Source organism: Embiotoca jacksoni, unplaced genomic scaffold, assembly GCF_022577435.1.
Source record: "Embiotoca jacksoni isolate LCO1_2020_lvr unplaced genomic scaffold, fEmbJac1.0.p SCAF_1, whole genome shotgun sequence".
NCBI classification, from domain to species: Eukaryota; Metazoa; Chordata; class Actinopteri; family Embiotocidae; genus Embiotoca; species Embiotoca jacksoni.
In genome coordinates, this window is record NW_027185229.1 from 20,434,903 (window position 1) to 20,449,727 (window position 14,825).

The following is a 14,825-nucleotide window of genomic DNA, read 5'->3' on the forward strand; positions in this document are numbered from 1 at the left end:
TGGTTAATGCCACAGCATTTCTATTTAGGCAGACAGCAGAGGTCCCGTGTTATCTTCCTGTTGTGACTGTTCTGTTTTCTTTGCTGCAGGGTGATCGTGGTAACACTGGTCCTGTTGGTGCTCCTGGCGCTCCAGGTGCTCCTGGTGCTTCTGGCCCCGTGGGTCCCACCGGCAAACAGGGAGACAGAGGAGAGTCTGTGAGTAGTTAATCCGACACAAGGAAAATGTCATTTTCTACATGCAGTAGAAGTTAGGTTTGTTTGGCATTCTAAGATTTATATTAGGTGGATTTTAGCCCGCTGAAAATTTGCATATTGACAAGTAGTGCAGAGGAGGATGTCTCAAGTGTTTCATCCCTGACTGACCCGTGGTCTGAGAGAAAAATTTATGTCTGCTTGCTTTTCTCATTTACATAACATTTACTCAGTGTATTTTAGCAAAGGTTGTCTACTCTTTCAACATGATTTGCTTCTTAAAAGTGCCTTTAAATGCAGGCAGATTTGATAACGAGCACATTGTTGAGCAATTCTTGTGGTAAAATAATGACAATAGGTTACACTGGGGTCGTATAGTATATACACACACTGACTTGCAGTTTAGGTGAGGGTGAAATGCGAAATCTCTGTTTAAAAAGGAAAAAATACATCAATTAATAAGAACATTTCTATAACATTTGAACAACAAATATTAATGATACCAAAACTTTAAACACAAAATCTTGCAAAAGCACAGTGGTCCTTCTGTGCATCACCACCTTTGTTTTTTTTGTTTGTGTTTTTCAGGGTGCACAAGGACCTGCTGGACCTTCAGGACCTGCTGGAGCCAGAGGAATGCCTGTATGTCTCTTTTTGAAATCCATTTTGGCCTGCAAAAATGACATTAAGCTTTGAAATTCACACACTTTACCAGGCCAACAAAGATGAGTGAGGATGTTGTCCACTTGTTCTCAGGGACCCCAAGGACCTCGTGGTGACAAGGGTGAGGCTGGAGAGGGAGGTGAGAGGGGACAGAAGGGACACAGAGGCTTCACTGGTCTGCAGGGTCTCCCCGGACCTCCGGTAAGCATGCTGACTGACTGTAAATATCTCTGCCTCCAGACCTGCCTCCTGACCTTGTTGTTACTTTACTTCCCCTTTTTTTTAGGGTCAATCTGGAGACCAGGGTGCTACTGGACCTGCTGGACCTTCTGGACAACGAGTGAGTACAAACACAGTCAAAATTCTCGACTGCAATAAAAACAAAATCATAATTTTCTTCAAACGCAGTATCTTCAGAGCTTACATCTCCATCTGTGTATGTAGGGACCCCCTGGACCTGTTGGCCCTGCTGGAAAGGACGGTTCAAATGGTCTGCCAGGACCCATTGGACCCCCTGGACCTCGAGGTCGCAGTGGAGAGACCGGTCCAGCTGTGAGTACCTTCTTTCAATACCTGTTAAATGAATCTTCCTCTAAAAATTATAACAGGCTAAAAATAGATTTTTAGCCAGTGAATTTGTGCTTTCACGTATCTCAAATAATGTTTTTATTCTTCATAACAGTTAGCTACAGCTACACTGTGCACAAAACCACATATGTATGTTATGTGCTCATGGCTAAAACACCCTTAGAATTGGAAAAGATCCATCTTGAAAGTCCTTGAAATAGCAAGAGACTGACCGTGCAAGATTTATGCAACATGCATACCAGACCAAGTTATGTTGTTATGCAGGTCAGGTAACATGGTGTGAAGGGCAACAGTTAAACATTTTGAGAAAGAATTGATAAACAAGCTGGAAAAAAAACAACAACTGAAATACAGGCTAACTTGGCTAAAGCTTTTTAAAATAAACAGCAGCTGATGGACTTAAAAACAGGTAGAAGAAAATCTGTAAATGCGAAATTAAAAAGGGGTTTTAAAGCAACTAAATATTTGTTTGGCAACAGATGCATTGTTGAAACTAAGAGTGAATTCTTAGACAAGAAAACTGAGAGAACAGATGAGAGAACAGTTTTCCTGCATCCATTGTGGAAGACGAGGAGGGACATGTCTTGTCTGACAGAGAAAGGAAGACTAATCCACCATTAGTTCGAAATATGAAGTGTAATGTTTGCGAGACAGAAAAATGCGTATGACCCTTCCATCTTTCTTCTTTTTCTCTCAGGGTCCTCCTGGAAACTCTGGACCCCCAGGTCCTCCCGGCCCTCCCGGCCCTGGCATTGATATGTCTGCCTTCGCTGGTCTGGGTCAGATTGAGAAGTCCCCTGATCCTCTCAGGTACATGAGGGCCGACCAGGCTTCCGGAAACCTCCGTCAGCATGACGTTGAGGTCGACGCCACACTCAAGTCTCTCAACAACCAGATTGAGAACATCCGCAGCCCGGAGGGATCCAAGAAGAACCCTGCTCGCACCTGCAGAGACCTGAAGCTCTGCCATCCCGACTGGAAGAGCGGTGAGTGACACCGAGAGGAATTGGTTAGATTGGGGTGAGAGGATGAAGCAGACAGGCGTCATGTTGGCAGCTCAAGTCAATATTTGGGTTAAATATAGTTTGTTTCGCCTTTTTCAATTCCGAGACAGTCTATTTTTGAGCGATTAGAATAACACAAAATGCCAAAACATTACACAATACATTTTCAAAGATTATCTGCTTCTTATGCAGCCAAGGATGATGTGTCATCCTGGAAGCTGACGTGTTTTTTTTTTTTTTTTTCTGGCTGAAGGAGAGTACTGGATTGATCCCAATCAGGGCTGCACCATCGATGCAATCAAGGTCTTCTGCAACATGGAGACAGGGGAGTCCTGCGTGTACCCCAAGCCTTCCAGCATCCCTCGCAAGAACTGGTGGTCCAGCAAGAGCAAGGACCGCAAACATGTCTGGTTCGGAGAGACAATGAATGGAGGATTCCACGTAAGTTTTGCACTACCTTTCTATTTTTTTTTTTTTTTTTTTTACTTTCCGTGCCAGTGAAATATTCACTCCAGTGCTATTAGTAGTTGAATAATGGATTGACTCTTGATATTAGTAGGATGTGAATATGTGTGACTTACTGATGCTCAGAGCAAAGCCCTCTATCAACATGTATGAAATGTCATATTCCTATATAAACCAAACTACATGCCATCTCGGCACCGCTGTGTCTCAGATAGTAGAGTGGGTTGTTCTTGAACAAGACACTGAACCTCAAGTTGCTCCCGATGGCAGGCGAGCACCTTGTATGGCAGCTCTGTCACCATAAGTGTGTAAGTGTGTGTGTGAATGGGAGGCCTAAATTGCAAAGCGCTTTGTAGACTGCTAATGTAAAAAGTCTCTATATAAGTGGAGACCGTTTAACATTTAAATAGTTTAAACAATGTCACACAGTATGTCTTAAAATAAAACAGTCAAAACCAACATAAGTGACCTTTTCTCGTGTAACAAGTTGTTATTCTGACTTTCCCCTCCTTTCCTGCCGTCCTTTGTAGTTCAGCTATGGTGACGACAACCTGGCGCCCAACACCGCCGCCATTCAGATGACTTTCTTGAGACTGCTGTCCACCGAGTCTTCTCAGAACCTCACCTACCACTGCAAGAACAGCATGGCCTACATGGACGCCTCAACAGGCAACCTGAAGAAGGCCGTGCTGCTGCGGGGCTCCAACGACGTGGAGATCAAAGCCGAGGGCAACAGCCGCTTTACCTACAGCGTGATGGAAGACGGCTGCACGGTGAGACTGGCAACCTGGCTGACACATGCATACATTACTCACATATTTAAACATGTAAAATGAGTAATAAAACACAAATGAGGGACATAAAAACGTGTTCACAAAACACTAGAGCTCACAAATCCTCCTGTTGATGACAGACGTTAAGCACTGTGTCTTTTAGTCTCTGGTGTTCATTAACCAAGATGGTATCATTCAGTTTTGGAGAAGTCATAGGTCATTTAACAGACGTTGTGCTCTTTATCCTTCTCCACAGAAACACACGGGACAGTGGGGCAAGACAGTGATCGAATACAGATCGCAGAAGACCTCTCGTCTGCCCATTGTGGACATTGCCCCCATGGATATTGGTGGAGCAGACCAGGAGTTCGGAGTTGACATCGGGTCGGTCTGCTTCTTGTAAAGAACGAGGAATTGAAGAAGAGAAGGAAAAAGAAGAAGTGGAAATTTGAAAAAAAAAAAAAAAAAAAAAAAAAGTCAATAAAATGAAAGAGCAGCACGCTTCAGATAAAGGAGGAGAGAAAGAGAGAAAATGAAAAATCAAGACACTTTTTTTTAAATGGGACTTTTTTCTGAGTAAAAAGTGCTTTTCCAAGTCGAACTCCGTAGGATATCTGCACTGAATGGCACCAGCAGCTGTCATTTGTGATTCATTCAGCATTGCCTCCAGTCAGCTCGCCACCTCCCTCCCTCCGGACACCCTGTACTCCCAGTAAGCCTCCACTTCACCCTTTGTGAACAGCAACCCCCCCCGCCCCCACCTACTACATATCCATTCAAGAAGGAGGAAGTATGAGGAGAATACAGAAACATAGCAGGGAACGAAAGAGAGAACAATGTGTCGGTGTTATTTATTTATTGTTTAGGTTTGGGCCCCAGGTGTTGGAGGACTGAGTTTGTTGCCGAGTAATAAAAAGCCCGCTTACACATATTTAAAACCTTATCCATCACCTTCCTCTCGTACTTCCTCCTCTTTTCTAATCATCCCATCCCTCCTGTGCCATATCCACTAAAGAATACATATCTCTTTGAAACCAAAAATCTAGCTGCAAAGAAATTGCAGGTGTTCCTGTTTCTACCACCACAGTGTGTATCAAAAATTACTGTGTATTATAATAAAGTCAATGGTGCTATTGTTGTAAAACAGTTTGTATTTTTTAACAACCGGATACTCATATGTAGTGACTTGTACATATGTATATATATGTATATGTGTGTATACATATATATACAGTTTCTTAGAGAGCATTTCACCCTGTTGTTCTGGATTTCAGGGTGATAAATGTCCCTGCTCCACCCACCCCCCCAACCCCTCCCCCACCCCTCGTACATAAACAAAAAATGCCCCTGATGATTTTTTTTTATTATTATTATTTTATTTTTTTATCAAGGCATGTCTAAATTGGAACAAATCTTTTTTAATTTTTTTAATTTTTATTTTCCGAACATTTGTTTTGGTATTTTAAAGCTACCTCACACACACACACACACACACACACACACACACACACACACACACACACACACACAAAATCATCTTAACACATCAAACTACAGCCTTTTAGCCCTGAATCTTTATTTACAAACCCCATATTTTAAACAAATATCAACATGACTGAGAAGTTTGGTCGCGAAAGCCCAATCTCTCCCCCCCCGGCCCTCCCCCATTTGCTGTGAGCGTTGACCCCACCCAATCCCTCTCTACTTCCTCCCATCAGTCCCCTCACACAGCGCGCACCCTCTGCCCCGCCGTACACACTTACACAAACACACACACACACACACACAGTCAAAGAGATTTAGGGTGTGTTTGACTTCGTTGCTGTTCGTTGCTTCTACAGCCAGCGCAGAGGGTTAATTTGTGTGAGGTTGTGTATATTTTCTTATTATTAATAATAGTACTATTATTAATAATAATAGCATTATTATAATATTATTATGATCATGACTTGTTTTTGTTACGTTTTAATTAATGTAAATTGGAAATAAAAGACAAAACCAAGTAACAGGCTGAAGTTGCTTTTTATTCACATTCTGTTTGGTTCTCCCTCATGTTGAAATATCTGGGGCAGCTTTCTCTTTTTTTTTCCCTTTGAAAATATAAGTAACACCTAAACATTTTGCTGTGCACGGCTTCCACATTTATTTGTTGTGGCGATATCCAGATATATTTCCAGGGGGAGAAACAGCCCAGATTTCAAGGAAAGGCAGCGGAGAGATGGATGGACGCGGCGTTATTTAGATTTTGCTTTGATTGATGATGATGATGATTTAAAGGAATAAAACATGAAAACCCTGAAGAAGGAGGTGGTGAACATTTATATTGTGTACTTATATGTGTAAAATAGTTTTCCAATCATTTCCTTTAGTTTTACTGCATGGTAAAGAAGAAATGGGAAACACTACCAATAGTGATGAACTCATTCTGTGAATTGATAATGTCTTCCTGTACTTATATTGCTTCTATTAATCTTCTTACCCTTTTTCAACCTACAGTAGCAATAAAACATAGAAGCATTCCTATGAACAAAATAGAACTACGTTTCTTTTATTTTTGATATATTTGCTGTTTTTTTTTTTTCTTGAAATCACTTCAGATAAGTCCTCCATTATTAGATGTACCAGTTTCCGATCTATAACTTTATCCTTGTTTGAATATTCTTTTGGTAAACAAACAAGAAAGAAAAAAAAATCACTGGGACATTACCAATATTACTAATACAAAGAAGATACCCGCAGGAAAAAAACACACAGAGGATATGTTTGGTTCTTAAGTTTCGGGTTGTCAGCCAAAGGGGGTAGAGACTATATTAATGGTGGCGATGGATTGTGGAAACTGGCACGTCGACATTAGATGTATGACTTGTGACAAACAGCTAATATTCAGGAAATATTCTGAGCATGTAAAATCACAGCAACAGTGCTTCCCGACTTTACCCACCAACAGTTTATCAACCGTTTTATTCTCATCTTCTTTTAACCCGCGGGTTTCACCGGCCGAGACCAGATTTCACATGGACCATAACAATATCAACATCAGTGTAGTCAAACTGACTCTAGTTCTAATTCACAGCAGGTGAACAATACAGACTTGATCCCGTTTCTCTCTGTAGATCACAAAGTACGCACACCACATTTAGCACATTACAGTACACAGAACATCGATCTGAGTCTCAGCTCCTCATCCTCAGCATTGCCAACCCAATTGTTGGATAAAATGGGACACAGTCATATTTTTATATATATCATGAACACTTAGAAGTTTCTACACTCAAATTCATTAACATATTCAAAGATAGCCTACATGAAGAAGTCGAGCCATGCTAGCAGCTCTGTGAGGCTGCACGTTGCTTCAGTACAGCAGGTGCTTTGCACTAAACGCTGACGTCAACATGCTCACGGTGACTAGTGCGAACATGCTGATGTTAATCAGGTAAATGTTTACCATCTCGTGCTCACATGCTAATAACGTTTGACAATCAGCATGTCGTGTCAAGTACTCTGTCCAAAATGATTCATAAAAGAATTCATATTTTTGACCAGATTATAGGTGCTAGACGCAAATTTAGGGATCCCCCAACCCCCCAAACTCACCCAGAGGAGAACATGAATGTTTGTACCAATTTCATTACAATGCATGAGATCATTGTTGACCTACAGATGGCCAGGCGGACATTAAAGCCACGCTGCTAGCATGGCTGAAAAGATCCTCGAACACAAGTGGCTCCCAATTTTTTGGGTTATGACTCCCTACTTCTGACCCCCTGTAATTAGTTGCATTATGGCCTATTTCTGCTAAACCAAAGAGGGATTTTTTTTTTTTTTTTTTTTTTTTTTTTTTCTTATTTTGCGTTTTAAAAATCCTAGTTGTGCCTTTTAATTTGAAGGGATGGAAACTCTGAAAAATATGAACAGAATTTTGTGTATTTTTAATATTTGTTTGGCACTAATAATAATTCTAGACCCTGTTCGGAACCACTGTCCTAAACACACGTTTATGTTGTTGACAAACAAATTGAAAGTTTATACTGTAACAGTGAAGAATGTCACATATTTAATCACACCATAAACCCTCAATCCCCCTCAAAGAATGCTCCAGAGGTTTGACATGGCTGTTAATCCAGTCAGGTTGAGTTTCATATTGCTGAGCTGGATATTTAGTGCACTAACAGTGTGCATGTCGGTATCGGTATCAATGTTAATATTATAGGCATTAAATGTTCTGAGAAAATCATTCCATTTATTATCAGTGTTTTGCATATTTTCACAGTGCCTTGAAAAAAAAGAAGAAAGAATTATGATAGAGCCTATGTGGAAAATGGGAAGACCGAAAAAGCAGGATTTGAAAGATTACCTAACAGCTTCTCTCTGGATAAATGGCTAATAACAATAATCCGCTTCTGAATTTGGATGAAATTTCTCTGTACCAATCAATGACAGCCGTAAACTGTCCACATATTTCAGAGTTGAAAGCTGCAGCTCGGTGATAAAATAGTTAACCTTCAGCTCTAATGGCTTCCTGGGAGTAAATTTAGATCAGCAGATCCTGGCAAAGGGAAAACTGGCTTAGTGATCGTGTATTGGGACAGGCTTAAATAGTATGTGCAAAATCAATGTTATCAAAGCAAAAATGGCCGTAACAATGAACAAAAGTACCACATGTGCGCGCGCGCGCACACACACACACACACACACACACACACAAATGAAACCAGCAATTAGAAACACATGAGCGTTTGCACACTCTCCTTTATGACCTGATAAACACACTGCAGCTGATTAGTGGCTTTCAAGTGTTCATTAAGGGTCACTTGGTCAAAGACTCCTAATGAGAGCTAAATGAAAGCACAGTATGGTGGAAGAAGAAACGAAAAGAGGGACTACAAAAGCAGATAGAGGGTTATTAAGTTCAAAGAATGTCTTTCTTTTTTACATGTTCTCGTTTCACCTTCTATTACGCTCTTTTATTTTTCAGTTATCGTTTCTTTCAGTGCAGATGATAGGATGAGTAAACAGAGCGCCTTATTTTTCATTAAACTGAGAAAAATGTGATCGGAAAAAAAACACCGATAAAAACACGAGTGGCTCAGTAACCACACAGATGTAAAATGTTAATTTCCTCTGTGTCTGGGTCCTCCACTTTTGGTTTACGGTAACTCCACACAGTATTTTGAAGCCACGCTCTGTGATAAATGGGATTTGATTAATCCATTTAAATTACAGCTGAGCGATAGTTCAGAAACCGGTGCTTAGAGTGTCTGTTTCTGTGGGGGTCTTACGCGGGCTGGGTAAACTCTTCAGATACTCCAAATGTCTGCGGGCCTCGGCTTGGTTCTGCCTCACGTAGTACACTACATACACAATGACCATAAAGAACCACACAAACATAGTCACCAGCATGGCTACATCAGTGGTCTTCCTCTGCAGGCTGCAGAAATTCACCCCAGAATCCAACAGTTTGACCAGCGGCTGACCGGCGTGCTCACCCTGTGACCCCGGGTCCTCCCACCTGCTCCCCTCGCCAACCCCCCGCACAGAGCTCTCACAAATGATCCCATTGACCGTCTCAGGCTCCAGGTTCAGAGTCTCCATCAGTTCCTGGAGGTCGCAGTCACAGTGCCAGGGATTGTGGTAGAGGCGTGTCTTTGCACGAGTAGGGCCAAACTCCTCCCTGTTGACCTGCCTCAGCTGGTTATGTGAAAGGTCCAGCAGACGCAGCTCGGGGCCCAGCTGGCGGAGGGCTCCCGAGGCGAGGGAGTCGATGCGGTTGTGGGACAGGTACAGGTCCCGCAGGTGGACCAGGTTAGTGAAGGTACTCTCTGGGATGTTCCGGATGTAGTTACGCTCCAGGTGGAGGACGACCGTTTCTGGTGGGATCCCCTCTGGGACTTCCCGCAGCCCGCCGTCCGAGCACACCACCGTGGCCGTGTCCCAGGTACAGTGGCAGCTGTCCGGGCACTGCGGGGACGCTTGACCCCACAGGGTCGAGAACAAAAGCGACACGCACAGCCATGAACGAAGATCCAGTCCTTTGCCTCTTCCTCCACTGACGCTGGTACATCTTTCCTCACACCAGCCTGTGCACATCGCCTCACCATACCCTCCTGAACCACACCAGGTCCCAATCTGACACACACGGTCGCACCAGGAGAACCTGGCAGATTGAGAGAAACAGGGTCAGTCTGGAAAAGATGACTCTGTCTCTCTCTCTCTCTCTCTCTCTCTCTCTCTCTCTCTCTTCTCTCTCTCTCTCTCTCTCTCTCTCTCTCTCTCTCTCTCTCTCTCTCTTCAAACGCATGCAATCAAAATATACGCTCACAGGGGAGATTATGATGTTTAGGAGCAGGAGGGAGAAAAAAAAGGTCAGTGGGTAAAGAGATAAACAATAAAAATGAGCTGAAGGCGGTTTATCGAATAAAAACACTCCTGTATGGAGAGGCGCTGTAGTAGAAATTTACCATAACATGTAAGAGGACAATTTCTGTGCAGGAAAAAACACCTTCTCATTGCCTCAGTAATTCATTTTGATTTGGTGGTGCTGTTTGTCAATAACTTGGAAATGAAACTGGACTTTTAGAAGAGGCTTCTGCACATTTTGTTGCAGTGACTCCATCATGAATCACAGTCTTAGCAGCTGTAATGATCGTTTAAGAAATCTAAGAAGGTCAAAAACCCCTCTTGTATTTCTGCATTAAAAGGACATAAATCATTAGACGTGATTATCTGAACTCCTCCCGCCCCTTTCCTGTTGTGTCCTTCCTGCGGCCCAATTTCAGGACCAGAAGACAAGCATCATATTACACTCATCAATACATGTTCATCTCATTTATCCCTCTATTTATTTTCCCATGATGCCAATGCCCCTTAATCATATCCCAAGAATGAGGTAGGGGGGCTGTGCATTGTGGGGATGGAAGTTAGAAAAGGGTGGGATCGATCACCCACGCGCTGCCTGCTACACTATTAACAGTGAGAACATCAATCCTGTCTGAGTCCCACCGTGTGAATAAGTGACATAGCTGAGGGGGAAAAAAAAAAATCACCCAACAGCGGTCTGGGTGTTAGCATCTGCTTGCTACTCCCTGCAGTTAGAAGGCAAAAGTTAAACAAAAAAGCAATCTGGTTAGACTGGTCAGCAAAACCACTGGAGAATACATTACGTGTTATGTGTGTTAAGTTATTTTAGAGCCGCTGCGTCTCATCTGCTTCTCTGGCTTTTTAAAAAAAAAATATCTATGTAAATGGTGTCATAGCAGGTTGTTCAGACAATCCAATCAAGTGTTTTCAGGATGGTTTATTGTTTTTGCTGAGACAGATATGTGGCTGTATGATGTTCTTGTTCCAAGACAGAAATCACTCCTTGAATTTGATTAAAGGACTAACCTCTGAAATGTCAAGCACTTTCTGCTCTCTCCCTGGTTTCACAAATAGAATAAAAGCTGTCATGTGTCTCCATTCTCCTGTATAGACAGCATATACTGAAGGCTTTGACCTCAGACCAAGAGTCACCTAGATTTGGTTGATAAGCCTAAAAGTGACTGATTAACAGTAATGTACATCATTAAGTTGCCTGGTGTGTCTTGTGCTTCTTCTTTTTTTTTTTTTTTTTCTTGTAACACACTTTGTAGTTCTGTTTTAAAAAGTGCTATATAAATAAAGTTCATTATTATTATTATTCCAATAAACTGAGGTGAGGATTTAGTCCACCACTTATTAACTGTCCGTTATTACCACTCTGAATGTAGATGCATGCAAATCCCCAATTAACAGAAATAATCATCTGCTGCATGAATAAGAATAAGAATGGGACTGGGAAAGGTTGAAAGACAGGCACGGAGAGACTCCCAAAGCAAATACAGCTGGCTCTGTGGTTACAGCTGGTGATTGCTGACTCTAATTAATATTCGTTTTTCCATTGGCCTATTCCTCCCTAGTTTTGTATTTTTTTTAAGGACAAAGGGTAAACAACATTTTTTTTTAAAAGCTGCTCTCTGAGTTCATCTCTGATTTTATAAGATTAACCTGCACTGAAGTCATTCAATTTCTGACGAAATTTCATTTAGACAACAAATTACATTAATCTGGGTGAAACGGGTCAACAGGAGTATCCGAAGGTATAAGAATAACCAGATAGCAGCCTTTTTCTTTTTGTTCCAAGCCAGGAAATACGTCAATCTTCTGCTTCTTTTAGCAACTTCTGAATAATAAAAGATTAAGTTTGTGAAAGCTCACCCGGTACGGGCTGAAGTTTATGCAAATTAAAACTAGAAATCAAGGAACAAATCAGTCCGCAGCAACCATGTGGTCATTAACAATATAATCATTACATTTTGGTGCCGACATAAAATTATATAAACTACTGGTAAAATAACTTACCTAAAAAAAACGGTCTCTTGTAAAGTTAAGCCCGATGAGGATGTCTTTTTTCAGACTCCGGGTGTAGTTTTTCCTCGGGTTTTTCCCGACGGCTGACTGGACATCATCATCATCATCTTTTCTTCTTCAATGTCGAAACAATTCTGAACAAAAATATGTGAAGAGAATCGGCTGTGTCCGTGGTTTGTCGCCCGCAGACAGCTCCATCACTGACTGTCTGAGCAGAGGAGGGTAGTTACAGCAATAAAGATGTGGGGCAAACTCTCGCTCTCTCTCTCGCTCTCTCTCTCGCTCTTTCTCTCCCTCCCTCTCCCAGTGTGAGTGTGTGTGAGCGTGTAGGAGACAAAAACAAACACGGAAGGTGTGCCACCATCACCTCTTCTCGCCCTGCACTGTAGATGGCATCAGGCTGGGATTTCTGAGAAGACACTGCTTACCTCCAAGAGCTACAAACTTAATTACCTATAATTAGATTATTACAATCATTCCTCCCGCAAAATGTGATTGAATCCCAGGCAAGTACACAGGTGCTGAGATATTTTAGAAGCAATATTATCACAGTTTTTATGCGGCGGATGTGTCACCGGGGAAGCTCAGGGCTTGGAGAAGGTGTGAGACTGTGAAGAAAAAGATTATTTGCTAATGTCACAGTTCGATAAACAAGAGTGCCACTGATACAGCTGAAAGGAAAAAAAAAAGAAAAAAGAATAGATGCACCTCATTTAATCACTTATGTTTTGTCCACGCTTAGTATTGGAGGTCAAGTAGAATGAGACTTCAAAACCAATGTACAGGGACTCACTGTATATCGAGAAGAAAATGAAGATGGACTTGGACACGGAAACAAACGCATCGATTTACAGGAGAGGCATGACATGGGGCAATCCTGAGACTCATGCATTTAAACGTCCATGTAAAACAACAAGAGCATGTTAACACAGTCGGACGGTAACACAAAACAGCACACACAGTGTATGTGTGTAAAATGTTATTCATGGGGGTTCACTATAAGTGCCCTGCTCTGCCTTTGATTTTATACCACGAGCAGCAAGAATATCTGCCCGTGCAATAGAGCCCTCCGGGGGAAAAGGACAGGTCTGACTGCAATGATGGCACCTCATATCCCTCTGTTGCCTCCTCAGCCTGTCCTGCTTCCATCAGCCTCTGTCATTTCCACTCCTGACAAATATAATACAGCAGCCTGCAAAAATAATGCTTTTTTTTTTTTTTTTGTGTTCCCGGTCCCGCTTCACAGCAAAATTTTTGCAAATGTTTTTCCCTTGACAGGCGATTGTCTTCATGTTTGCCATGCAGCGATGGGGCTGTAGACGAGCTCAGTTTTTTGGTTATTTTTCAGACAGATAACGAGGCACAAAGTGGTGAATAATAATAATAATAATAATTTTTTTTAAAAAGCACATGATGGCAAAAGAAAAGAAAAAAACAACCACCCACCCCCAAAAAAGTATTGCACATTGTCCATGTTTCTGGTTCCTGAAGTGAGAGTAAATGGCATGATGATGGGTGAAAAGTTCAATTTGCAGGAAGCAAAATAGAAAATGGGAGAAAAAAAAAAGCTGAGGCAGGAAGGGAGTTGATGATGTAGTGGGATGTTTTCAGGGGAAGCAATTCTAAAAGATGTACATGCCAATGAGCAGTTTGCTGATGACAACATTGACAATGTGAACTGTACTGGAAAACCTGACTGCAGTGAAGTGAAGCCGTTGGGCATCATCTGTTTGGTTTGACTGCAGTCCTCTGAGGGGAAAACTGGATGAACCTTACACAAATTTGTAAACAGAAAGAGGCAAAAAGAGAAAGATCTGACAGCCAGCGGCAGAAATTGACTCCTCCCAGACACAGAAGGGCATGCACGGTTATGATTTTGTCGATTATGCGTCATGAAAAAGAAAGGAGGAGGACAAAAAACATAAAATACATGTCCTGGCGAGTATGCCTGATGGAGTGGGAGAGACGGAGGTAAAGAAAAAGCAGTGGAGCATTTCTTGTAACGAGCCTGTCGTTCTCTTGGGATTGAATCCACTAACAACAGGTCAGGCTCGGGGCAGGTGTTCTGCTGAGGCTCTCAGTAGCCATTTTTCCACGGTGTGGCCAACTGGGACTTGCCGGGGCTGGAGACGTCTAAAACTGCTTACGACCAAGCACCAACACAAGGGTTTGGTGTGCTGCTGTGTCGTTATAAACTCCGAACGCAGATGGAAAAAAATCTTCCCTGCTGACAAAAACATATTAAAAATTGTTTTGCTTCGTAGGTAAATTTGGGTGACAGGAAAAGACTTAGTGCCGGCTAGTTCTGCCTGGCTCTGCAGGAGAAACACTGGAGCATAGGCTAGACTCAACACAAACAAAAATGCAAGAAAGGGCATCCGAGGACACTGAATTTTAAAAACACAGCCCGGACATCCTGTGATTTCTTGAGCTCGGCAATCAGGCAAGTGCACTTGATCCTGAATGAGCCTGCAATTGTGCATGCAAGGGCAGAGTGGCTACTGGAAACTCAAATCAATACATAATAGGCTACAAGTCAGTTCTTTCCTCCTTCCAATCTGAAGTTTCACTCACTGTATCTCCAATTACGCCACCGTGACAAATACATCTTTGCTGCGTCCCGCTTCTTCCAGCGAGGTAGAGGGTCTGAAAAAGCGGTTATTATCTGCATCGCACAAAACAACACAGCATCAGTTGGCAGAGATTACAATATTAACCATGTGACTGTAAGAGGCTGTCACAAATGTGTATAG

General features: G+C 42.2%; 2 protein-coding genes across 2 annotated transcripts in view; one reads left to right on the forward strand and one right to left on the reverse strand.

The window, feature by feature from the left end:
* col2a1b (collagen, type II, alpha 1b) overlaps nt 1–5,220 on the forward strand; it is a 49,711-nt gene extending 44,491 nt beyond the window's left edge. Inside the window, exons 46-54 of the mRNA XM_069146635.1 lie at nt 90–197; nt 783–836; nt 951–1,058; nt 1,144–1,197; nt 1,302–1,409; nt 2,143–2,431; nt 2,703–2,890; nt 3,445–3,687; nt 3,944–5,220. Coding sequence (XP_069002736.1) covers nt 90–197; nt 783–836; nt 951–1,058; nt 1,144–1,197; nt 1,302–1,409; nt 2,143–2,431; nt 2,703–2,890; nt 3,445–3,687; nt 3,944–4,090 — 1,299 coding nt within the window. The 3' untranslated portion in view covers nt 4,091–5,220. The remainder of the gene's footprint in view (nt 1–89; nt 198–782; nt 837–950; nt 1,059–1,143; nt 1,198–1,301; nt 1,410–2,142; nt 2,432–2,702; nt 2,891–3,444; nt 3,688–3,943) is intronic.
* Nucleotides 5,221–5,693: 473 nt separating this feature from the next.
* On the reverse strand, nt 5,694–13,254 carry LOC138196530 (leucine-rich repeat-containing protein 3-like). The gene is made up of 2 exons (XM_069146650.1): nt 12,064–13,254; nt 5,694–9,841 (listed from the first exon to the last, which is right to left on the reverse strand). The coding sequence occupies exon 2, from the start codon at nt 9,772–9,774 to the stop codon at nt 8,923–8,925; it is 852 nt and encodes a 283-aa protein (XP_069002751.1). The 5' UTR covers nt 9,775–9,841; nt 12,064–13,254; the 3' UTR covers nt 5,694–8,922.
* Between the last annotated feature and the right edge of the window lie 1,571 nt (nt 13,255–14,825).